Here is a 27,488-nt window from a genome sequence, read left to right as displayed (position 1 = left end):
AAATACTTCATTGTGAATTCTCTGAAAATGAAGACATCGTATTTCATCTACATCAGATGGTTACCACAGGCCTGGTGTGATCCCATAGCCTTTTAAGTAGTCTGATGTCATAGTTTTATTTCATTTGTTTACCTGCCGTGAGTGTGTGTGTGTATGTGTGTGTGTGTGTGTGTGTGGTTGTAGAGGCCCAAAGTAGCTGTTCAGTATCTTCATTCTCCCTCCATCTTACTCACTGAGTCAAGTCTCTTGTTGAACCTGAAGCTCTATGTTTGGTTAATCTAGCTAACCAGCTTGCTGTGGGAATTCCCTTCTCTGTCTTCCATGCATTGAAATTATAGGTGGACTGTAATGCCCACCTGTCATTTTATGGAAGATTTGGGGATCCAGATTTGGCTGTGCTTTACCTGTTGCAAATCTCCCCCAGCGCCTCATGCCCTTAAAGCAAAGAAAGCCCCAGCTTGTGAATTGCCATCATTGCTTGGTGGCTTTTCAGTTTGGACAGTTTTTCTGACTACACTACTCCAATGACTTTCATGTTTGTTTTTTGTTTTTGTTTTAAAATTATCCTGTCTACATTCCAGGTGTTCCCCCACTCACTCCCCCACCCCACAATTCTTCATCGCATTCCTCTTCCCCATTGTCTTAGAGAGGGTGCTCCCCCTTTCCTGGGACCTCAAGTCTCTCTAGGATTAAGCGAATCTTCTCCCACTGATGCCAGACCAGGCAAACCTCTGGTACATATGTGCCAAGGGCCTCGTACTAGCCCATGTATGCTCCTGGTTAGTAATTCAATCTCTGGGAGCTCCCTGGGGTCAGGGTTGGTTGAGACTGCTGGTCTTCCTTTTTTTTTTTTTGTCCTTATCTTGGGGTGTAGAAGAGGCTAGAGAATCAGGAGAACAAAGGGCTAGGACATCTGGGAGGAGCAGCAGTGACCTGAGAAATACAGGTGGCAGGCAAGTAGAGCAATGGGAGAGACCAAAGTCAGCTTCCAGCTGAGATGAATCTATGCCAACTGCATTAGAGGGTGACCTGGCAGAAAGAAGAAATTCTAAGAGACCAACTTGCAACACAATGGGTGAAAATCATCTATGAAGGGTACATATGTATTAATGGTTAGCATGTAGAAACTGTCACCATAACTCAGTGCTTAGAGCGCATGTCATGCAGACCCACCATGCACTGTGTAAGCTCTAACTGGGGGTCCTTCTCTTGTAAACCTTCAGTGGGACAGGTTAAAAGGAGAAAAGATCTTCCCCTCTCAGAAGAGAGGGAGAAAAACAAACCTGTAGGCTGAGGCTGAGGACAGAAGAGATGGAGCAAGGAGCTTGCTCTGAGCTGAATGAAGATAAATGGGCAGTGAGTCCTAGAGAATACATCCTTTCTCTGGTACACTTGCCTCTCCATCAGTGCCCAGCCAAGGCCTGTCATGCAGGAGTGGCGCTTTTGTGCATCTGCAGGCTCTGCTCCTGTTGCCATAGTGATGGGGCCATAAGTCATGTGTGCTGCTGCTGTACAGAGGCGTTGTGATTTATGCAAGCCCGGCTGGGATTGTAAACTTTTTTTTTTTTTAGTGTTCAAAATCCATCACAGCCAAGGAGGGTAGAGAGTTTCAACCTCATTTTAAAGAGGGTGGGAGGGGGTGTTGTTAGACCTTCATTTTCTCCCTGGTAGTGATGTTTCCACATGGACCAATGGACCCTGAATGTGCAGAGCTTCTTTTTGACTGTAGCTATGGAAGTTTGAAAGCCTTGAGCCAGATGCTCAACCCTAAAGCCAGGCTGCTGCTGCTCTCCTCAAACAAAGCCTGTCCTCTTTCTAAGCTGCTTTCAAGCACCCCTGCCACCTTCCTTATGCTTATATTTGCGGCTAACAGTTTACTCTGGATATGTAATGCAAAGCATGTAAGAGAAAAAAAAAAACAAACGAGCCAACCGTGGTGGTGCACATCTTTAAACCCAGCACTTGGGGGGCAAAGGCAGGTGGATCTCTGAGTTCAAAGTCAGCCTGGTCTACAGAGGGAGTTCCAGGACACCAGGGCTATACAGAGAAATCCTGTCTCGAAAAAAAAACCAAATTAAAAAAAAAAAGAAAAGAAAAGAAGAAAAAAAGACCTTACCTCAAATTTTCATCTGTTCAATGGGGAGAGTATACCTTCGTAGAATGCAGGGCTTTTCAACACTGACATCTTTGGCATTTGAAGTTGGGTTTCTATGAGGTTTTTGTCTGCATGTTGTTCTTGGAGGATGAACGTCCTTTGCATTGTGAGGTTTTTAGGGGAATGCCTGTCTCATATCCACTAGGGTACAAGAACACCCAGTATGGTGTGCATGAAAGAAATTTTTACAGAAGTTAAGAAATGTCCCTAGAGATGTATTTGAAACTATCCCTTCTCATTTCTTTTTCAGGTGAAGTGAGGATTCTCTTCTTGACCTGTGATATTTTCAGCCTTTATGTTGCTCTTTCAGAGGATTGGGGCTCAGTTCCCAGTACCCATATGGTGGCTCACAACCATCTGTGTTTCTAGTTTCAAGAGATCCTAAGTTTTTTGATCTCTGTAAGCAATAGGCACACACGTGGTGCACACACATACATGCAGACAAAAACTCTCACAGAAACAGAATGCACTACAATAAGAAAGCCTAAAAAATATATGAAAGAAGCTAAAAAATATTCTGGCAGCAAGATTTTAACCATGTGTGGATGCAGCAAACGGAGGAAAGGCTCATTCCAAGCAGAAGGCTGCTTCCTGGCCTGGCTTTCCGTTCCCCATCATCTGTGTGCTCATGGACAAACATATATTTGTCCATGGCCATGTCTGTGCAATATGTGAGGCCATGCATATCCCAGGGTGTTTCCCATCATGCTTTATAGATATTGCCTTCCCCTGTTGGATAAACACCACCATCAGTGAGTCAGTCCAGCATCCCATCAGCAGAATCCCAAGGTGAAAGCAAATTCAGGGACCAGATCTTCTCAGGCAGCTCGATCTCAATGCAGTGAACACCATCTTTCAGTACTCAGTGGGCATGGCAGCAGTGCTGTTGAAATGTCCTAAGGGCTGCTGTGAGCAATATATATACTACAGGGACATGGATTCTGCTACAGGAAGACTGAAGCAAGGACTGAATGGGGTGAGTGGCCTGGTGCAGTAGGTCTTTCTGGAAAGACCTTTCATACTCTTACCCAAACTATCCTCTTAAACTTTCTTTCTGTCCATTTTAACATTTAAATTTGCAAAGCATACAATGTATTATCTTAATTTTTAAATATAAAGTTAAGGGGCATCAAGTGTGGATTGTGCAACTAGCACTGCCATTCTTCACTAGAGGGTTCTTCATTTCACAATGTGAACTGGATTATTTTGTGTTTGTTTCTGTGCAATACACAGAACACAGACAGAAACTTCCTATTACCCTTTCTCCCCAGCCCTTAGCAATGATGATTATTATCTGTTTCTACAATTTTGCATTTGAGTTCTTTATAAAAGTAGAATCTACATCATTCATACATTTGTAACTATTTATTTTAATTAGTATAATGTCCCTAGGCTCATTGATATTACAGAACAAATCACAATGTCCTTCATTTTTCAGGGAGAATAATATTCCATTATATTTTTATATCACATTCCACTTATTGATGTACAGACTGACAAACACTTAAGATGCTTCCATATTTAACTATTGAAAATAAGTGTTATGAATCTTGAATCCCTTTCCGAAGCACCTTTGAGTTGTACTCTTAGTCATGAGGTACAATACACATAAAGACTCAAGAGAACACAAAGACTGTGAATAAAACCTCCCGCTGAAAAGGGTCCATGACTTGCCTAATGAGGATTCTGACATGGAGATCAGATTTAGGTCAAATAGTTACAACATAGCAATGATAACGGCCAGGTCAGTGGTTCACACAAAACATTGTCCAGAATCTCACTTGATTCTCAGCCAAAGTCCTATAGTTATCTGCATTTTGCAAGTGAAGAATCTGGGGCAGAAAGATAAAGGAAATACATTCAATGTTGTCTAGATAGTGTGTGGCAGAGCTGGGGAACCAGCATGTTGGATGCTAAGGAGTGAGCTCTGTCTCTGAAGAGACTGAAATGGCTAGATTGCCTTGCTGGTCTAGACTATGGAGAATCTGGATCAACAACCATAGACACACAGACACACTCCTGTTCATTATTCACAGTACTGAAGGAAAAGCTGTATTGCCATATCCTTTATTTTACTACTCTCTGGTGCTTTTTTTTCCCCCTTCTCTGCCCTTTCTATATGACACTGAAGAACTACTCACCTGGAATGATATCAGCATTGGAATTTTCAAACAGGCTGTTCTATAAATGATGCTACATATACATAAAGACACAAATACTGCTGAGAATTGGGATGGACAGACTGTGGAGTTGATTAGCTGGTTAAGTAAAGAAAGGCCAGCTCCAACTTGGACTGCCCTCTACTTGTGTGTGCACTTTGAAAGAGACCCCTGGGAATTACGTTCCATTTTTTCCCCTGATACTTAGTTTAATTTGCATAGCCCATGAATCTTAATAAAGGTACCAAACCTGTTTCTAGTGAGTTAGTATTGGGGAGGCCAGAGCATGTGGGATTTACTTTCAAAGATGCTTGACATCCATTAACATATCAACACCTATGGCCAAGCTGCTGTCTGGAACCTTGGCATAATCATTTCAATTATAGGAACAAAATTTCTCAAACTTTTCAGACTAAGGATTTTTTTTCTCATTTTGATGTTATTCCATATGCTTTTATTCCACTTGCCCCGAAGTGCTACTGTTACATGAAATGACTTGAGCAAATGTAGCTTGCTGCACTACAGCAAAGTACACACTGTGAAGCAGGTTATTTATATACAGATGTGATAGTAGGAGGTAGCACAGGAGTATCTACAGAAAATTATTTGTTGATAACATAAAAATATCATCTCAGTATCAAAATAACCACTTCAAACTAGAGCCATCAAATGTTCTGGAGCCTTTCTCTGAACTGCTTATGATGTTTTGAATGGTTAAGATTCAATCTATGACCTACAGGATCACACAGATCACCAGGTAAGATTAGAGTGGGGTCCTTTTACACAATTAGGTGCACTGAGATCACTCTTTTCTAATTTAGGACCAGATACTCTGGAAAGGATAACAAAGCAACCATGGATATGACAATAGATGCAAGGAGGACAAATTCACAAAAGCCTTCTCAAAAGTGACCCTGCTACTAAACTAGTGGATGAGGAAGAGTACACCATGGGCAAGGGAGAAAAGTGTGAGTGCCATGCTCAGGGCCTGCACCAGAGAAGGCAGGGGTCTAGGAGAGCGCTTGTTATTTTGAGAAAACTAAAGGTGGGAATACGGGAAGTGATGAGATAACCAAAAGGATGGCCTCCCAGCTTTAGATTGAGAAATGTGTGTCATCTTACATAGTTTATATTTTTATTCTAAAGCACCCGGATTTGAGGGCAGTGGACTTGGGTCTAGGTAGAGAACAGCAATAGTTTAAACTATAAAATTTGCATGTGATTTGTCCATGGGTAGAAGAAACTTTGAAAGAAAGGATGCTACTTGATAAAATGTAATGTCAGTGCAGCTATTTGGAATCCAGGAGTACAGATGGATCTCATGAGCACTTCCCTAGATTAACCCTCAGCTCAACCTTCCCCTTACCTGGACCTCAAAATGATGGGTTACCCCACTGAGCTTTTTTATTTAGTTTTCCATTGTGTTTACTTCTACTGAGAGAGGCAGAACTTCTCAGAACATTTCAGGAAAGGTCACACAATGAGTTGGCTGTATCCTGGACTGATTGCCAGAGTCCCAGGGAATTACCATTCTGTGTTCTAGAAACATTGCCCTCATCTTGGTTCTCTGATACCTGAAGCTGATTCAGTCACAGATTTAGTCACAGCATGCTGTATATCCTTTGTTGTTTCTTTAGAACTTTCCCAAAATGTTGGAGAAAATGCTTCCAAATTGAGCACACCTTCCCTTTGTTCCTGGGTCTCTCCTTGATATTGGTTTCTTTTGTTGGTGAGAGAAAAGCAGTCAAGTGTGCTCACTGAAATGTCTGAACCCTTCTGATCGAGTGGTGTGGTTCTCTCTCTCTCTTTCTCTCTCTCTCTCTCTCTCTGTGTGTGTGCGCCTCACTGTGTGTGTGTGTGTGTGTGTGTGTATATCCTTCCCTCTGTTCCTCCTCACTCCTGATGTGTGTGTGTTTGTGTGTGTGTGTGTGTGTGTGTGTGTGCATGTGTTTTGTGGGCAGAAGTTCTGTAACTTACACTGAAGGATATGATACATTGAAGGAAAGGCATCATTCCACTCAGCCTCATGGGTTTTAGATGAAAAAATAAAATAATTGTTCACTTTAATTTTTTGGTCATTTCTGCTCCACAGTTATGATTTGTCTAACTGACAATGTTGCCTATGAAGTTCAAGAGAACTTACAGAAAACTCTGGGAAACCCAAATACAACACACAGCAGAGATTAGGACATAAGTACAGTGAAGAGTGTGTCCTATCAACCTAAGAGCATGTATCCGAGGTGAGCTGGATGCAGGAAAGTGTTTCTGGTTTCTGAGTTTGTGATTGTTTACCCATACCTTTGAACACTACAGCAATGTTTGAGACTCCTTTTAGGCAGGTAATTTATATCCTAGAATTCATTTTTAATAGGAGTGATGATGATTATGTCAGGCAGAATCCAGGAAGCACTTACACATGAGGATTCAACTCTGCTACAAGCCAGAAATTTATCTCAGCAAATATACTAGCACCAAGAACAGATTTGGGCTGAATATGTCCCCTGAGATAACAGATCAATAGAAAAACATTGAATAAGGGAATTTTACTGTCAGTTCATCTTTAACATCTCTATTTCTATGGCTGTCCTTTCATTGTGTCTTAGTAACCAATAATCCCTCTTCATTTAACAAGGGAACAACATCATAAACTCATGAGATAGAAAATTAGAAACACTCACTTCAGCCTTAGAAATCTTCCCAACATAAACTTTTGAGGCAGTGTCTACTTATTTATCTCAGTTGACATGAGGGAAGACTGATATGTACTATCTCTGATTTAGCCCATCCTATAAAATAGACTGATAAGAAGAAAACCAACCCTCAGATTCCACTTCACACCAGCCAGAATGGCTAAGATCAAAAATTCAGGTGACAGCAGATGCTGGCAAGGATGTAGAGAAAGAGGAACAGTCCTCCATTGTTGGTGAAATTGCAAGTTTGTACAACCACTCTGGAAATCAACCTGACGGTTCCTCAGAAAATTGGGCATAGTACTCCCTGAGGACCCAGGAATTCCTCTCCTGGGCATATATCCAGAAGATGTTCCAACCGGTAAGAAGGACACATGCTCAACTATGTTCATAGCAGCCTTATTTGTAATAGCCAGAAGCTGGAAAGAACCCAGATGTCCCTCAACAGAGGAATGGATACCGAAAATGTGGTACATTTACACAATGGAGTACTACTCAGCTATTAAAAAGAATGAATTCATGAAATTCCTAGGCAAATGGATGGACCTGAAGGGCATCATCCTGAGTGAGGTAACATAATCACAAAGGAACTCACATGATATGTACTCACTGATAAGTGGATATTAGCCCAGAAACTTAGAATACCCAAGATACAAGATACAATTTGCAAAACACATGAAACTCAAGAAGAACAAAGATAAAGTGTGGACACTTTGCGCCTTCTTAGAATTCGGAACTAAACACCCATGGAAGGAGTTACAGAGACAAAGATTGGAGCTGAGATGAAAGGATGGACCATCTAGATACTGCCATACACAGGGATCCATCCAATAATCAGCTCCCAAACGCTGACACCATTGCACACACTATCAAGATGTTGCTGAAAGGACCCTGATAAAGCTGTCTCTTCCGAGGCTATGCCAGGGCCTAGCAAACACATAAGTGGAGGCTCACAGTCAGCTATTGGATGGATCACAGGGTCCCCAATGGAGGAGCTATAGAAAGTACCCAAGGAGCTGGGGGGATCTGCAACCCTGTAGGTGGAACAACAATATGAACTAACCAGTACCCCCTGGAGCTTGTGTCTCTAGCTGCATATGTATCAAAAGGTGACCTAGTCGGCCATCAGTGAAAGAGAGGCCCATTGGTCGTGCAAACTTTATCTGCCTCAGTACAGGGCAACACCAGGGCTAAGAAGTGGGAGGGGGAGTGGAGGGCAGGGTTTGGGGGACTTATGGGGTAGCATTGGAAATGTAAATGAAGAAAATACCCAACTAAAAAAAAAACAGGGAGAGATTAGGCAACATGTGATGGAGTGTCTGTCTCTTTGATCCTTCCTTTGCCAGAGTCTGTATTACGTGGTAGTTTCACCTCATGATGAATGAGTAAGCCAAGGGTAGTCTAACACATGTCAGACCAATAACATACCTTCTCTGGAATTCTACAAAATTTATCTCATGCAAGAAAAGCATTACTCCTTTGTAGCAAGAAGCATACATATTTAATGACACATGAGTATTATTACTACTCCCCTGCAAAATGGAAGGTAGCAGAGAATGGGAAGGAGTGAGTTACATAGTAGGAGAGAATAAAGCCATCCTAATAGAAAAATGAAGAAAGAAAGACAGAATCTTAGTATGTAATCCCTCAATCTTTATCTCATCTCCCTTGCAAGCTTAACTCTCCCCTTTTCCAGGACAGTGTTCTAATGTAAGTCTTACTGAGTCATTCAAACCAAGTTCTTTTTCCCTGAAACTGAAAATCACTCTGAGTTATACCAAGCAGAAAAATGCTCTGCATGGGCGGGAGGTCCTACAGCGTGATGGATTGAACAGAGGTCACAAGTCTACATTCCATTTCCAATGCCTTCCCTCCAACTGTTCTGCATAAGTCATTAGGATATCAACTTACTTATCAGTCAAATATGAGATTAAAAATAGGGTTACAGCTTGGAGAGATGGTACAATTAATAAATTACTTATCATGCGAGGAAGATGACCTGAGTTAGATACCTAATGCCCACACAAAACACACACAGCCACAAGAACCATATGCAGCAGCACGTGCTTAAAATCCCGATGCTAAGAAAACAGAAACAGGAGGATACTTGTAGCTCACTCACCAGCCACTCTGTAGCTACAGGTTCACTACAATGCTCTTTCCCAAAAAATAAGATGGAAAGTAACTAAGGAAGACTTTTGACATTGACCACTTTTCCCACATATTCATCCACAGACAATAAAAACATTGGCAATAGGCAATGGCCCTAGGCTTCCCTCAAATCCTCACTCCAAGCCCAGTGTACTTGCCCAGTGTACAGACCTTCATGTCTGTCTCTCCTTTTAGTCTGAAGATGTGAGGACTTGCAGCAGCCTAGCAAGTCCCATTTGAAAAGTATTTAACTTCTAATGCAGATATAACAAGTCATGTCTCAGCTTCACTGTAACTGCAAAGCCGTCTATAATTCAACATCAAATATTTATTATTACATTTATTAAAATTTTAATAATTTAGCATTTCCTGTATGTAAGATGGAAGCTTAGCTAACTGCTTCCCCTTTATCCAACCTGGGTCACTTCAATATTTATATTCTGAAGTCTCCATTTGAGTTCCGTTTAGCAGAGGCTGTGTCTTGAGCCCTCCACCTGGGCTGCCCATTGGTGCATGGTACAGCTTCCCCTGTGGCAAAGACTAACAGAAATCCCATGCTGCGGAGTGTTTGAAGAGATTTACAGAGCTTGGATGGAAACTCATCCTAATAGACTTCACTTTTATTATGCTCGCTAAACTAAAATGGGAAAATATATGTGTCTCCAGGCTCACTGGCTGAATGACAGGCATTGAGAAAGGAGGGGGAGAGGAACAAGAATCTCTCCATTGGTAGCAAGTGTGGTGGCCTATACACAGACTTTTATTAGAGGAGGTTTTTCATCCAAAACAAAGGAGGAATCTGGTGGTCCAGGGCAAATCCAGATCCTACAATCTATGAACCAAGCTGACGGTCAAAGGGACTCCTAATTTACTTACAATATATTTTCCCCATTTATATTTTATTTTGCAATTGCATGCCTTGAGTTAGAGGAACAACAGACGAATTGAGTTTGGCCCTTCAGTACAAAAATCAAAAACAAAACCACAACCAAAAAATAGAAACTCAACCCAAACCTAACTGAAACAAAACAAAAAAGCGAGCCATCAGGCAGACTGGAGAATTCAGAATCACAGTGCCCAGTCTCTGTCCAGCCAGCTTACCCTACTCAGGGAGTACTGGGCCCCTGAAAGACTGTCTCAAAAACAGCGTAATGGCTTCTGAGGAACTGCACGTCATGTTGTTCTTTACTCTCCACACACATACACAAAAATGTGCATTCCCACACATGTCCCTGCAAATATACAAGCATGCATGCCTTAAAACTTAAAAGATGAAATAAAAACAAAAATAAAAACTAAGAAAGAATGCTTGCCCACAATAACCAAATGGTCAGTAAAGACGAAGATGGAAAGCCAGTAACCATGTCTCCTTATCTTACTGAGACTTTCCTAAGCATCCACAGCAGCCAGCATGAAGCACTAGATTAACAGTCACAATTCAAATACCGACTTACTACTCACATAATATTGTGCACAGAATTTAATTCATTGGTTTCCCTATCTGGAAATAAACAGTAACTATTCCACTAGTTGGAAGGAGTCAGAATTCACACTTGCAAAGGGTCTAGCCAGATCCAGACACATATGACACATGACCAGACATAGCTTGTCATTGCCATTTGCAAGTATGCAATTAAGATGTAGTTTGCATGTCAGCAACATCCAAAGTTATTACTGTGATTGTTATTCCCACTTATGAATAAGAAACAGAGGCTAACAAGGCTTCAGTAATTTAGCTGAGGTTAGCCAGTGAATGGTAGAACTGGAAATTAAGCTTATGCAGTTTTCAGGAGGGTGTGTTCTACTCACTTTGAGTAATACTCTAATCTTGGGGTTGTAAACTCATGGCTGTAGAACTGATAATGGAGAGATAAATGGTGGGAGGAGTCTGACAGCTTGAGTTTTTATTTTTCATGGGTCAAGAACATACATATATACACAGACAGAAAGATGGATATTCCTCTCACTCACTGAACACCAATTAACCATCTTGTAGTATACAAGCCCCTCAATATATATCATCATATGAAAGAGCCCACTAGCTTCTACCTTCGGGGTTCTCCAGAATAGGAAACTGACTTGATCCAAGCTATGCATTCAGAGCTCACAACCAGCTTGTATTTGACTCCAAAAGCTATGCCCGTCCCATCATTTCTTACCTTGCTATTCTTTACAGTTTTTGAGCTGGCACATTGCCTACCACTCAGGCAAGCACCCAGTATGTGTATGCTTAAGCTTTCCTCTTAGCATCGTGGCATACATTTACAGAACATAGTGATTAAAGGCATTGCCTTTAGTCTATGTAGTCTATAGCTTGGAGAAGAGAATGTTGGGAGAAAATAGCATGAGTGTTTTGTCTCTATTATTCTCCCAGAGTCTTTCTTATGCATCCTTTTCTGCTCCACTGCAGTCAGATTGAAGTGAAAGCCCCAGCCTCAGGCCCTTTGTTCATGGGTAAGAAACTTGTGGTGTTTTCTTGACCCATATCCCATACTTGGCGTGTTCTGAATTTTCCCTGGGGCCCACACTACTTGTAATCACAATGCATGTAGCTAAGTTCTCTAACATTTTGGCTTAGAGAGTGAAGTTGTCGTTCAGGACAAGGTGGGTAAAGCAGCTTGCCCCTGCAAGCATTGATCTGAAACAGTGACTACAGTCCTGTGATTGGTCAGAGGCATAGCCGCCTACAGAAAAGGAACATGGGCTTAAAGGGTTCAGGTTTGAGGATTTGAAGCCTGATTTTTGACATTTACTGGCTGTGGTCTTGGGCAAGTGACATGACTTATCTGAACTACACGGGCTGTTGTTAGTAGTGCAGTGTCAGGCATATTGAACCATGGGAAAATATATATCTCTTTACTCTAGCAAAGTGTCTCAGGTTATAAGACTGGATTTTAGCAGAATATTATGCATGAGAAGGCAGCCCAGATTAAAAACAGAAGGGAAGGATGAAAAGAGATAGGACTAACGCATCCTTGCAAGACTTCGAAATATATTAACCTAGATACCAGGAGGTAGGGCTACTCTAGAGTGGTCCAGCCCTCATATATTTTATTTTAGAGTTGAGCAGGGAAATTCTGCTCTGTTTCATTTCCTAGTACACCCAAATTCAAACTTCAGTGAGTATCTGAGTTATTAAAAAACCTGCTCCATTAAACTGGTGGGTTGATCTTCATAATACCTAATTCAGTAGCTAGAATCTGTTTCCTGTGTTTACAATAGAAATAAAAACATACAAACTGGGTGGCTTGACTGATAAGGAAAAGGCTTAAATTAGTATTTCTGGTCTGAAATCAAGGTCAGCCATCTTGTGGAGACCGTGTGAGTGTGTGTATATGTGTGTGTGTGTGTATGTATGTCTGTCTGTGTGTTTCTCTGTGTGTGTGTGTGTGTGTGGTCTTGATTTTATGGTCACTCTCTTCTGCTGGCTATTGGCTTTCTTGGCTCATGACTGTAACACATTAACATTTTACTCTTTCACAGTGTCTCTTCTATATGTGTCAAATGCCCTTTGCTTCTCTCTTATAAAAGCATTTGCTGTGATGTTCTCAGTCATACCTATAAGCCAGGAAATCGAAGATATGTTAAAGAATCTTAATAACATCTATAAAAAACTCTCTTGTAAGACTATGCTGGGGCCTAGCAAACACATACGTGGATGCTCAGTCAGCTTTTGGATGGATCACAGGGCCCCCAATGGAGGAGCTAGAGAAAATATCCAAGGAGCTAAAGGGATCCGCAACCCTATAGGTGGAACAACATTATGAACTAACCAGTACCCCAGAGCTCTTGACTCTAGCTGCATATGTATCAAAAGATGGCTTAGTCAGCCATCACTGGAAAGAGAGGCCCATTGGACTTGCAAACTTTATCTGCCCCAGTACAGGGGAATGCCAGGGTCAAAAAGTGGGAGTGGGTGGGAAGGGGAGTGGAGGGGAGTGTATGGGGGACTTTTGGGATAGCATTGGAAATGTAAATGAGGAAAATACCTAATTCGAAAACAAAGGAAATATAAAATACAAACAGTATTTACACATTTTAGACATCAGGGCCTCATACCTTTGGGTATCACCGTCAATCTATCGTAGATACCTGTGAGAATCTGTGTTTCTAACATGCTTCCAGGAAATTTTCGACCAGTGAGTGACCAATTGACATATTGACTATTTAACTCAGAGATTTACATGTCTATAAAACTCCATTTTCACCTCTAGATGTGTCTGACCATATCTAGCATTGTGTTTTCTTTCTATCTGGAAATTTCCCTCCTTTTTGAATATCACAAGTTACATTTTTTTTGTTTGTTTGTGGCTTTTGTCTCCCCTAATACATTGCAATTCTTGCTTTATATTTTGTATTTCTACTAGACAGCCGTCTACATAATAAGTGTTCAATATATTCTCAGGGCATGGAATTGAAAGGGCAAAAGAACAAGAAGAAATTCTTAATTCTATTCAGAAAGAACTCAATGTGAAAACGATCACCAAGTGTGCAATGTTAGCCTGCATCCTGATGTCCCATTATTCTTTCAACATTGTTCAGGAATTAACAGCACTTCACAATTTCATTTTCATTGATTGAGATCATAGAAAAATCACTGAGGAGCTCCAAATGCTGGGCTTTGTGGATGATTATTATTCTCACTACAATAGCTATTCTCACATTTCTCTTATAAGAAGATCCAGCTCCAGGCGAAGTTGTGAAGAAGGCCCAGTGTGCAGTAAGAAGCGTTATTTGCCATGCTTCCCTCTCCACAAGGAACTTTTATTTTCTTTCTCAAGTCAGCCTCTTGTTCCACACTCCTTGCTAAGCCATGAGACTTCTGAAAGCAGAGGCAAGCCTTCTTCATGTCTGTAACACCAGGGTGCTTGGCACCGTGCCTGGCACGCAAGAGGCACCAGGTACAAGCTGTTTTCATTCTTTAAAGAACGGAAAAGAATTCATCTGAAATTTAACTACACCATCTTTGTCTCGAGTACTGAAATTCTCATTTTCAGCAGCATCGTGCTGGGGTAGTCTAAAGAACGGGAGGCCTCCAGAAAAGGACTCTCTTCATTTGCCTCTTTACCCCTCCGACTTAAAATCCTTCCCTTCCCCCGTAGATTTTGCCCAGCCAAGCCTTTTCTACAATTTCCACTTAATAGCCAATGTTCTTTTTAACTTCTGAAAACAACTTGTTCTTTCCTTTTCACCTCTCAAAGCATCCTCTGATTATCCACACATGGTTTTCTTTATTTATTTAATAGAGATGCCCATGTCCATAAAGCCACAGGCCTGGCAAACCACAGGAGACTGCACATACTCATTTAAATTCTTCCCTAAATCTTATGACACAAAGATTAGTGCACACACTCAATGCCACCGCTCTGCTGATTTAAAAACGCATCAATTGGATGCACCCTTTTTGCAAGGGAAAGAGAAAAGAATTAAAAAGTAAAAGAGGGGAAAATCCATTATGCTACCATCAGAGGCATGATAATTATTGTCTCTAGAGAGCTAATCACTGTCAAGTTCAGCACTTTATTAGACTATTTAATCTTCTCTCTTTATTGTGCATTATAAGAACAAAACAGTAAAAACAAACAGAAAACAGAACAATTGCAAAGCAAAGCTTCTCCTATCTTCGATGTCCTCAAGGGTAAACAGAACCACAGGAAATCTAGAATGCAAGAAGGCGATGGAATGAAAGTGTGAACTGGGCTGGTTCAGCTGGCCTCCTAGGTTTGTAACTTTAAACATTGAACTTTATGTTTAATCAAAATAAAAGAGTCTCACAGCAATGTGTCCTTTGAAGAATGTTTGGGGAAAATGTCTATAAAAGCATGGCTATGAGGAAAATGCCAAACTTCATCAGCACAAGCCCTCCAACCTGCCCTCAGTCATTAACCTTCCATTACCCAGAGTACAAGGACTTTTACAAATCAGTAAACCTAATAGTATAAATCATTATAAAAACATGTATATTCTTTTAGGTCTGGATTCTGTGTTTCAGTAATATTACACACACACACATACAGAGACATACAAGTTTCTGTTATATAAATACTTAGTGGAGAAGTCAATAATTAGACGTTTGTACATCCAACATGAGTAGATATTGTTTGACCGATTTCTACAGTGCTCAAGCTAATTTACATTCCTGTGAGAAGTATATAAAACACTTAGTTTTTATACTTAGTTTTTAGCTTTTTTCGCTCACCATGTATTGATAATATTAATTATAGTAAATTCAGCTACCACAGTGGGTCACAGTTATTCTACATATGGTTGTGAAAGATATCACTCATACTTTCTGCTCAACTTTATCACAGGTTTAGAATTCCAGCTCAAACTTGCAATGCACCTTCAAGTCACTCCTAGAATCTTACTGTAATATGTAGTTCTGTCTCTCCCATACTTCAATTGCCACAGTCTTCATTCTAATCTCTTTGCTGTGATTCCATGTCACTGATATTGGCTATCTATAATTATGATCTATTATTTATTAATTTCTAACATATTACCTGACTGGAACTTATTAATTCTTTAAATGCTCATGATATGCTTGCCTGGGCAATGCTATGTTAAACAAGGTTTATTAATGTCGCTTGGAAAACTCCACTGTTAGTACAAATCATTTCACATGGAAGACTATAGTCTTTGTCTGCTCTTGCTGATTAAAGGCTAAAACTGGGCTTCATCACTTCCAAAGAAGAACACAATCTAGGTCTTAAGTTCATGTTTTGTCTGCCTGCTTAATGTTTATAAATATAATGTAAATAATAGCCTAGCTACATTAGATGATGATATAAAGATAAAATGCAGTTGCATCAGTAAAAGATTATATGCACAGGTTACCATCAGTGGGTATGAGCTATTATTCTTATACTTGATGGGAAAGGCATGCTATCTTCATTTTACAAAGACCTGGAATCATAGAAAATAAGAATTGGTTTTATCATATTGCTTACACGTGGCAAGAATTGGCTTCTCACCCACAGCAACACTTAACACATGTATCTTCATTAAAATCCCGAGAACAATGTCAACCACATAGAACTTTGCGGAGAGCAAGCAGAGTGTCTTTCACAGGGTTTCAGCTGAGATCATTAGAGATCCTTGAGAGTTTTTCTATTTGATGCACCTTGTTCTAGCTTTGCAATATGCAATGCCCAGAGTCTTTAGCAAGCTTTCCTCAAATGCTAGCTATTCCAGTTCTATATTTAGACAAATGAAAATAATGGAATCCATGATGAGTCAGTTTTTATGTTCGAAAATATTTTTTGTTCTTTAGTTTTAAATAACTTGGTTCTGCATTTTATAAATGCTATTCATGTATTACCTTAATTAGTTTTTTAAGTTTTCTTTAGATTTTTAATTATGTGCACATATGTGTTGGCACATGCACATGAATTCAGGTGCCTCTGAAGACCCTAGAGGATGTTAAATTCCTCTGAATTTGTAGTTCCAGGGAGCTATCTGTAAATCACATAATGTGGGTGCTTGCAACTGAACTTGTGTCCCCTGGAAGAATAGAAAACATTTTTAACTGCTGAGCCATCTCCTCGGCCCCAATATTATACCATTTTTTAAAAAAGACCATTGTTCTAAAAACTGAATAGCCTGGAAAAGCATGTTAGTCTCATCCTTACATGTGAAATGCAGCAGATATTGAGAGTTACCTCTCAAGGATTTCTTGGAAGACAACAAAAATATGTTCACTACAGTTTAATTCAGAGTGAACCTGTGTCAATTGTTGAGTGGTAGGATCATAGTCACAGGTAGTCATCAGTGCCAGGTTTTAATTTTAGTTAAGAAACCAGTAAGTCGTGGGCAAACTGCTTTTATAGTTAAGACTAGAGTTCATTTATGGTTACGTCATAATTTCTACAGGGTTTCCTTTCCTCAAATTGGAGACAGAGAAATAAGTCCACACCAGAAAAATCCAGACTTGTACTAGGATCAGATCTAAGACCCCTGACTTAATGAAATCAATAAACATTTAGTAGATGTCCAATATGTACTAGGAACTGGGGATTACAAAGCTAAGGAAGTTCTTTTCTTTGACCTTGAGAAAGGCACCACATAATGGAACAGCATAATGTATAAGCCACTAATTATAAGAAAGGAAAGTAAGTTGGCAAGGAAGTTATTTGCAAGGTACAAGGCACAAAAGGAGTGATGCAGTCACATCTATTTCATCAATGAAGATCAAAGGCTTTAACAGATTGGGAATTCAAATCCTGTGGATTTTTCAGAACATCATCCTCACAATGGAAAACAGCCCACCCTTTAAACTTCCAAGCCTCTCCAAATACTGCTAATTAATGATGATTCTATGATAAGCTCATCCATAATAAATCTCACAGTGAGTGAGATCATATATCAGCCCTATATCAGCCGTGGATAGGTTTTATTTAGTTACTTTTGGGAATCAAATCCCAGAAGGAGAGCCATGGTGGCAGAATACAAGTCAGTGCTGCACAACAATGGAAGGTGCTTCTAGAATTTAGGAACAGATGGATTTGACAACATTCTTTACATCTTCCAGACCTCTATCAACATTACTGAACTCCATCAGAGTGCTTCCTCAGCTACAAGAAGTCCTCTACACAGGATCTTTTTTTTTTGTTTGTTTTTTGTTTTTCTTTTTTTTTTTTTTAAAGATTTATTTATTGATTATATGTAAGTACACTGTAGCTGTCTTCAGACACTCCAGAAGAGGGAGTCAGATCTCGTTACGGATGGTTGTGAGCCACCATGTGGTTGCTGGGATTTGAACTCCGGACGTTCGGAAGAGCAGTCGGGTGCTCTTACCCACTGAGCCATCTCACCAGCCCCCTCTACACAGGATCTTAAAGGTGACTTCCCTACCTGACATCCGCAGGGTCTTCTGTGACGAGCACATCTGTCTTGCAGCTGGCCAGGGGGTTGATAGACAGCTCCACCGGTGGCACCACAAAGCTTTTGCTGACCGGAAGCCAGAGGCCTTGGCCCAAGCTGAAAGTAGACCTGCAATGTAAGAGTTTCCATTGGGGAACTCCCCGAGAAGCAGAGAGTAAAAGAAAAAGGGGGCCCTCTCCCCTCCCTTATGGGCCATTTTCTCATCTTTCCACCCAACTTGAATTCTCTGTTCCCCAAGGCACAGCATTAGCCAGATTTGCTCATATTCGAATGTTTGCTTCTTAAGTTTATGCACCATTCAGTCCTTGCACTGTCTTGTGGAGCTTGTTATCTTTTTATGAGTAATGAGTGGACACTACGAAGTCAGGGACTCTTGCAGCTCTGCTGGCTTGCAGTCCTGATGCCCAGCAGGAGTTCCATAAAGAGTCAGAAGGAGCAGTCTGGTACAGAGAGTGAGAATGTGGACTCTAAATCAATTCAAACCAACATTTCATCCCCTGGTACTGCTACTTAATTTACTGTGTGCCTTTATCTGGTTAAATATAGAAGTTTTACGCACAATTTCATAGAGGTGAAAAGCAGAGGTAATAAAAATAGAGTTTGGGCTTGTAAAATATATTTTATGTGGGTAGACTGAATAATCTGTAATGCCTTCTCTAGTTTAAGTACCTGTGTCTATAAGTCTAGAAACCAGACAAACAGGAATCAGATTCCCATAGCAACCGGGCCATAATACTGCATCAGTGCCGGTGAGAGTTCTTTTATACTCAGTGAGACTCTGGATCAACATTCTAAGACTGCACAAACATACGTTCTGTCTACCCTTTCTCCTTTCCCCTGTATCATATCCCAGAAAGACTGTCAACTCACCTGAGAATCTTTTCAGGGGCTTGCTCTCCTGTCACCAGATCATAGCCCCTCTCCAGTGTTGTGTAAGGCCAAGGTCTGAGGAAACAACGCATGAAAAGGAAAGCAAGAAGACAAGGCATAGCATTAGTCTGAAGAAAGTAGCAGCCAAATTGCTCAACAGAAGTTATACAATAATATTCCATAGAACTAACTGCTGGAGGTGACTGTCTACGCTTTAAAATAATGTCTTAGGCACTTTACAGAGGACTCAACATTTTCATTAAGTTCACATGTCCATTTCTGAGTTCATGTTCAAATACCCAATTCCTCCTCCACATACCTTATTGATTATTTCCTGTTTCGGTGTACGAGTGAAGCATCAGTGCTTGAAGCTTCATCAGTCATGTGCCACTAGTACTAAAGTGTGATTCAGCAGAAGAAATAGGTTTCACTTTTCACTGGAATGTACGCAGAGAGGTGCGTGCGTGTGTGTGTGTGTGTGTATGTGTGTGTGCATGTGTATGCATGTATGCATGTATGTGCATGTATATAGTGTGTACAGTGTGTTTTGATTCATATTTAAAATAATTTTTATTAATTAATGGAGAATCTTATATAATGTATTTTGATAATATTCAACTCATCTAATGTCTACTCTTGCTCAACCACCCACCCAGCTTCACATTCTCTCTCTGCTTGCCTTTTTTCTAACCCAATGTGTAATTTGTGTTGAACAAATACTTTTGGGAATGAGACCAACCATGGAGAGAGACTGACCTATCAACAGTCATTCCTTTTAAGAAAACTATCAGAAGCTATAAACATGCTAATATCTCTTCAGTTATAGGTGGGACTTCATGCCCACTTTCCCCCATTCCATGCTGCTATTATGTCTTGCTTGACCTTGCTCAGGTCTTTTACATACTATCACAATTCCTGTGAGTTCATATGAGAAGTTATTCTGTTGTTCTAGAAGATATGAGTTGTTTGTAGTAATACACCACCTCTGGCTCTTATAATCTCTCCAGCCCCTCTTCCAAAGCCTTTGGGAAGAGGTCTAGTAAGGATGGTCTCATTTAGGAATTCGCACTATGCAGTTTCTTATTCTCTGCAAATTCTAGAGCAGAATGTAAATGAATGTGTGTTTTACTCCCCTGCCCAGAGGTCCTGAGTCACTCACCCTTCACTTTGACCCCAGTCACTGCGAACACATAGATGTCTGTGGACTGGGTCAGGGGCGTAACCTTCATGACAGCTGCACTCCCCTAGAAGCAAACAGAAACAGGTTTTGATACATTACCTCTACACAGATGCTGTTTTATGCTGCCCTTGTTTTCCTGGAAAAGTAATCAACTGGCTAGTTTGGGAAAGGACTTATGACAAAAAGGGCCCAGGATCCACTGACCACTGCGGTTAACACAGAGTTTATGCATAGGCTCATTTCTTCATTCAGCTATTCATCTCTCCATCCAATACATTTTAAACACCTTCAGCTGAAGCTCTCAGCTCTACACCACAGACACAAAGGAAAAAAGACATTACTCAGTGGTTAATGGGGCTTACAGTTTGATAAGGAAAACTGAGAATAGTCAAGTACTATAAGAACATCTATTTTCAAAATATATCTACATATTTGATTATATTTATATGTATATATGTCTATATAGTATGATATTATATATGCATTGCATAAGTAGAAAATTCAATGTTTTCCAGTGCAAAGAGCCAGCCTTTTTCCTTTGTGTCTATGGTGGCAACTTCTTCAAGAAACTTTTGATTTTTCTCTTTTGGAAAATGTGTGCTGCCTGCAGTCTACCTCTTTTGTTTGTTTGTTTACATCTCCTCATCTCTCCCCTTCTCTTTTCATTTTCTTCTGTTCTGATCTTGTTCTTTATCTCTCCTGCGCTTCCTTCCTTGTATCTATTTACCCACTCTGTGCCCCATTGTTTTTTTCCTTAGCAATGTCTGTGTGAGTTTGCATGAGGGCCTCCAACCAGTCAACACTGTGCAAAGTTTCTCCTCCTGTTGCCACGTTCATTTCAGCATGCCTTGTCTATTTCCAAAGTTCAGAATTCTACAACACTTTGCAGAAGGTTCCACTAGATGCTTATGACGGCTGCTCACTGCATTTCTGAAAGTGTGAAGTTTTAATGTTAAATTTGTTATTTTCCACCGAAGGTATACTTGTAAAATGTTGACAGATGCTTTTCCAAAAATATATTCTATAAAAGAAATAAATTTAGGGGATACAGTACTCTCAGTGGGGTGATTTTCCATGTGGATGATGCACACGATTCCCTCCCAAACTTATTTTGAGAAAATTGCATGGCTGGGGCTGGAGCTTAATGGGAAAGCACTTGACTTAGGTTCTATCACCCATACTTACACTGAAATAAAGACAACTTGGTGGTCCAACAGTGTTTGGCATCATCGCTGTTTGATACTTATCCCGGAAACATTAGAAACTGTCCAAGCTTAGCCTGCTGCCTAGAGGAGAGTCAGTCTCAGTCCAATGAGCAATTAACTATCAGCTATGTTTAACACATTTCCTGGCTATTGATGTCTGATTGCCTTCACTCACATCTTTTGGTGAATCATAGAGATTGTACTTGTCATGTTGCAAAATTCTCACAGCATGGTAAGGGATGGGCATTATTTAACATGGACGATTTAGGGACTTTTCTGTTTTTTTCTTTTAATTTTTGTTAGCATTACATCTTTTGAATCTTCTTGAAAGTTAAAAAAAGGAAGAAAGAGAGGGACAGAGAGAGAGAGAGAGGCTAGGAGCAGGCAGACACTGAGAAATCACATTTGAACATTGAGGATACTGGTAAGAATCCACAAATCGACACTTTTGGCCAGGTAGATTTATTTCAACGGGCCTCAAGAAAAGCAAATCTTGCTCTTCCGGTCAGAAAAGCACCGGGGTAGCTAGGGCGCAGCAACCTACAACACCCGCCACAGGATCTTAAGACTTCTGGTGAGTGGAACACAGCTTCTGCTCCAATCACATTTGCGCACTGGACCTGAGACTGCATTAGTTAGGGAAGCAGAAACCGGCCTGAGTAGGGCCACAGACCTCATCCGGCCGGAACAGCACAAGGGTAGCTAGAGAGCAGGGTCCGCTGACACCCGCCAGCTAACCACGACCCCCGCCACAGGATTTTGAGACTGCTGGTGAGTGGAACACAGCTTCTGCTCCAATCTTTAAACAGTGACAACAACAACAACTAACCCCAGAGATTACCAGATGGCGAAAGGTAAACGTAATAATCTTACTAACAGAAACCAAGACCACTCACCATCATCAGAACCCAGCACTCCCACTTCGCCCAGTCCAGGGCACCCCAACACACTGGAAAAGCTAGACACGGATCTAAAAGCATATCTCCTGATGATGGTAGAGGACTTCAAGAAGGACTTTAATAACACACTTAAAGAAATACAGGAGAACACTGCTAAACAGGTAGAAGACATTAAAGAGGAAGCACAAAAATCCCTTAAAGAATTACAGGAGAACACTGCTAAAGAGTTACAAATCCTTAAAGAAAAACAGGATAACTTAATCAAACAGGTAGAAGTCCTTAATGAAAAACAGGAAAACACATTCAAACAGATGATGGAAATGAACAAAACCATACTAGACCTAAAAGGGGAAGTAGACACAATAAAGAAAACCCAAAATGAGGCAACACTGGAGATAGAAACCCTGGGAAAGAAATCTGGAACCATAGATACCAGCATCAGCAACAGAATACAAGAGATGGAAGAGAGAATCTCAGGTGCAGAAGATTCCATAGAGAACATCGGCACAACAATCAAGGAAAATGTAAAATGCAAAAAGATCCTAACTCAAAACATCCAAGAAATACAGGACACAATGAGAAGACCAAACCTACGGATAATAGGAGTGGATGAGAATGAAGATTTTCAACTCAAAGGACCAGCAAACATCTTCAACAAAATTATAGAAGAAAACTTCCCAAATCTAAAGAAAGAGATGCCCATGAACATACAAGAAGCCTACAGAACTCCAAATAGACTGGACCAGAAAAGAAATACCTCCCGACACATAATAATCAGAACAACAAATGCTCTAAATAAAGATAGAATACTAAAAGCAGTAAGAGAAAAAGGCCAAGTAACATATAAAGGCAAGCCTATCAGAATTACACCAGATTTTTCACCAGAGACTATGAAAGCCAGAAGATCCTGGATGGATGTTATACAGACACTAAAAGAACACAAATTCCAGCCCAGGGTACTATACCCAGCCAAACTCTCAATTACCATAGATGGAGAAACCAAAGTATTCCACTACAAAACCAAATTCACACATTATCTCTCCACGAATCCAGCCCTTCAAAGGATAATAACAGAAAAAAACCAATACAAGGACAGGAACCACACCCTAGAAACAACAAGAAGGTAATCCCTCAACAAACCTAAAAGAAGACAGCCACAAGAACAGAATGCCAACTTTAACAACAAAAATAACAGGAAACAACAATTACTTTTCCTTAATATCTCTTAATATCAATGGACTCAACTCCCCGATAAAAAGACATAGACTCACAAACTGGCTGCACAAACAAGATCCAACATTTTTCTGCTTACAGGAAACTCATCTCAGAGAAAAGGATAGACACTACCTCAGAATGAAAGGCTGGAAAACAATTTTCCAAGCAAATGGCATGAAGAAACAAGCTGGAGTAGCCATTCTAATATCTGATAAGATTGACTTCCAACGCAAAGTCATTAAAAAAGACAGGGAGGGACACTTCATACTCATCAAAGGTAAAATCCTCCAAGAGGAACTATCAATCCTGAATATCTATGCTCCAAATACAAAGGCAGCCACATTCATTAAAGAAACTTTAGTAAATCTCAAAGCACACATTGCACCTCATACAATAATAGTGGGAGACTTCAACACACCATTTCACCAATGGACAGATCGTGGAAACAGAAACTAAACAGGGACACAGAGAACCTAAGAGAAATTATGAATCAAATGGATCTGGCAGATATCTACAGAACATTCTATCCTAAAACAAAAGGATATACCTTCTTCTCAGCACCTCATGGTACCTTCTCCAAAATTGACCACATAATTGGTCACAAAACAGGCCTCAACAGATACAAAAATATTGAAATTGTCCCATGCATCCTATCAGATCACCATGGACTAAGGCTGATCTTCAATAACAAAATAAATAATAGAAAGCCAACCTTCACCTGGAAACTGAACAACACTCTTCTCAATGATACCTTGGTCAAGGAAGGAATAAAGAAAGAAATTAAGGACTTTTTAGAGTTCAATGAAAATGAAGCCACAACATACCCAAACTTATGGGACGCAATGAAAGCATTTCTAAGAGGAAAACTCATAGCTCTGAGTGCCTCCAAAAGGAAACTAGAGAGAGCACACATTAGCAGCTTGACAACATACCTATAAGCACTAGAACAAAAGGAAGCAAATTCACCCAAGAGGAGTAGACGGCAGGAAATAATCAAACTCAGGGGCGAAATCAACCAAGTGGAAACAAGAACTATTCAAAGAATCAACCAATCAAGGAGCTGGTTCTTTGAGAAAGTCAACAAGATAGATAAACCCTTAGCCAGACTCACTAGAGGGCACAGGGAAAGCATCCTAATTAACAAAATCAGAAATGAAAAAGGAGACATAACAACAGATCCTGAAGACATCCAAAACACCATCAGATCCTTCTACCAAAGGCTATACTCAACAAAACTGGAGAACCTGGATGAAATGGAGAAGTTCCAGGACAGATACCAGGTACCAAAGTTGAATCAAGATCAGGTTAATGATCTAAACAGCCCTATATCCCCCAAAGAAATAGAAGCAGTCATTAATAGTCTCCCAACTAAAAAAAGCCCAGGACCAGATGGGTTTAGTGCAGAGTTCTATCAGACCTTCAAAGAAGATCTAATCCCAGTTCTTCACAAACTATTCCACAAAATAGAAACAGAAGGTACTCTACCCAACTCATTCTATGAAGCCACAATTACTCTGATACCTAAACCACAAAAAGACCCAACAAAGATAGAAAACTTCAGACCAATATCCCTTATGAATATTGATGCAAAAATCCTCAATAAAGTTCTTGCTAACCGAATCCAAGAACACATCAAAACAATCATCCATCCTGACCAAGTAGGTTTCATCCCAGGGATGCAGGGATGGTTCAATATACGGAAATCCATCAACGTAATCCAGTATATAAACAAACTCAAAGACAAAAACCACATGGTCATCTCGTTAGATGTGGAAAAAGCATTTGACAAGATCCAACACCCATTCATGATAAAAGTCTTGGAAAGATCAGGAATTCAAGGCCCATACCTAAACATGATAAAAGCAATCTACAGCAAACACCAGTAGCCAACATCAAAGTAAATGGTCAGAAGCTTGAAGCAATCCCTCTAAAATCAGGGACTAGACAAGGCTGTCCACTTTCTCCATACCTATTCAACATTGTTCTTGAAGTCCTAGCCAGAGCAATTCGACAACAAAAGGAGATCAAAGGGATACAAATTGGAAAAGATGAAGTCAAAATATCACTTTTTGCAGATGATATGATAGTATATATAAGTGACCCTAAAAATTCCACCAGAGAACTCCTAAGCCTGATAAACAGCTTCAGTGAAATAGCTGGATATAAAATTAACTCAAACAAATCAATGGCCTTTCTCTACACGAAGAATAAACAGGCTGAGAAAGAAATTAGGGAAACAACACCCTTCTCAATAGTCACAAATAATATAAAATATCTTGGCGTGACTCTAACTAAGGAAGTGAAAGATCTGTATAATAAAAACTTCAAGTCTCTGAAGAAAGAAATTATAGAAGATCTCAGAAGATGGAAAGATCTCCCATGCTCATGGATTGGCAGGATCAACATTGTAAAAATGGCTATCTTGCCAAAAGCAATCTACAGATTCAATGCAATCCCCATCAAAATTCCAAATCAATTCTTCAACGAATTAGAAAGTGCAATCTGCAAATTCATCTGGAATAACAAAAAACCTAGGATAGCAAAACCTCTTCTCAAGGATAAAAGAACCTCTGGTGGAATCACCATGCCTGACCTAAAGCTTTACTACAGAGCAATTGTGATAAAAACTGCATGGTACTGGTATAGTGACAGACAAATAGACCAATGGAATAGAATTGAAGACCCAGAAATGAACCCACACACCTACGGTCACTTGATCTTCGACAAGGGAGCTAAAAACATCCAGTGGAAGAAAGACAGCATTTTCAACAAATGGTGCTGGCACAACTGGTTGTTAACATGTAGAAGAATGCGAATCGATCCATTCCTATCTCCTTGTACTAAGGTCAAGTCTAAGTGGATCAAGGAACTACACATAAAACCAGAGACACTGAAACTTATAGAGGAGAAAGTGGGGAAAAGCCTTGAAGATATGGGCACAGGGGAAAAATTTCTGAATAGAACAGTAATGGCTTGTGCTGTAAGATCGAGAATTGACAAGTGGGACCTCATGAAACTGCAAAGCTTCTGCAAGGCTAAAGACACCATCAATAAGACAAAAAAACCACCAACAGATTGGGAAAGGATCTTCACCTATCCTAAATCAGATAAGGGACTAATATCCAATATATATAAAGAACTCAAGAAGGTGGACTCCAGAAAGTCAAATAACCCCATTAAAAAATGGGGCTCAGAACTGAACAAAGAATTCTCACCTGAGGAATACCGAATGGCAGAGAAGCACCTGAAAAAATGTTCAACATCCTTAATCATCAGGGAAATGCAAATCAAAACAACCCTGAGATTCTACCTCACACCAGTCAGAATGGCTAAGATCAAAAATTCAGGTGACAGCAGATGCTGGCGAGGATGTGGAGAAAGAGGAACACTCCTCCATTGTTGGTGGGATTGCAAGCTTGTACAACCACTCTGGAAATCAGTCTGGCGGTTCCTCAGAAAATTGGACATAGTACTACCGGAGGATCCAGCAATACCTCTCCTGGGCATATATCCAGAAGATGTCCCAACCGGTAAAAAGGACACATGCTCCACTATGTTCATAGCAGCCCTATTTATAATAGCCAGAAGCTGGAAAGAACCCAGATGTCCCTCAACAGAGGAATGGATACAGAAATTATGGTACATTTACACAATGGAGTACTACTCAGCTTTTAAAAAGAATGAATTTATGAAATTCCTAGCCAAATGGATGGACCTGGAGGGCATCATCTTGAGTGAAGTAACACAATCACAAAAGAACTCACACAATATGTATTCACTAATAAGTGGATATTAACCCAAAACTTAGGATACCCAAGATATAAGATACAATTTGCTAAACGCATGAAACTCAAGAAGAATGAAGACCAAAGTGTGGACACTGTGCCCCTTCTTAGAATTGGGAACAAAACACCCAGGGAAGGAGTTACAGAGACAAAGTTCGTAGCTGTGATGAACGGATGGACCATTTAGAGACTGCCGTGTCCAGGGATCCATCCCATAAGCAGCTTCTAAACGCTGACACCATTGCATACACTAGCAAGATTTTGCTGAAAGGACCCAAATATAGCTGTCTCTTGTG

At 40.3% G+C, this 27,488-nt stretch overlaps 1 protein-coding gene across 3 annotated transcripts in view; it reads right to left on the bottom strand.

Annotated features, from left to right (window-relative positions):
• Window positions 1–27,488, bottom strand: part of Astn2 (astrotactin 2) — a 1,028,198-nt gene that overhangs the window by 532,305 nt on the left and 468,405 nt on the right. For 2 of the 3 annotated variants that reach the window (XM_021160104.2, XM_021160105.2), the window contains 3 exons: window positions 20,068–20,152; window positions 18,909–18,983; window positions 18,009–18,146 (listed from right to left, as the gene is read on the bottom strand). In XM_021160104.2, the coding sequence (XP_021015763.1) occupies window positions 18,009–18,146; window positions 18,909–18,983; window positions 20,068–20,152 (298 nt within the window). The remainder of the gene's footprint in view (window positions 1–18,008; window positions 18,147–18,908; window positions 18,984–20,067; window positions 20,153–27,488) is intronic. The other variant, XM_029476271.2, reaches the window with a different exon arrangement.

This window comes from Mus caroli, unplaced genomic scaffold (genome assembly GCF_978045245.1).
Source record: "Mus caroli unplaced genomic scaffold, Mus_caroli_1 scaffold_6, whole genome shotgun sequence".
In the NCBI taxonomy this organism is placed as follows: Eukaryota; Metazoa; Chordata; class Mammalia; order Rodentia; family Muridae; genus Mus; species Mus caroli.
This window is presented reverse-complemented; position numbering and strand designations above follow the sequence as displayed.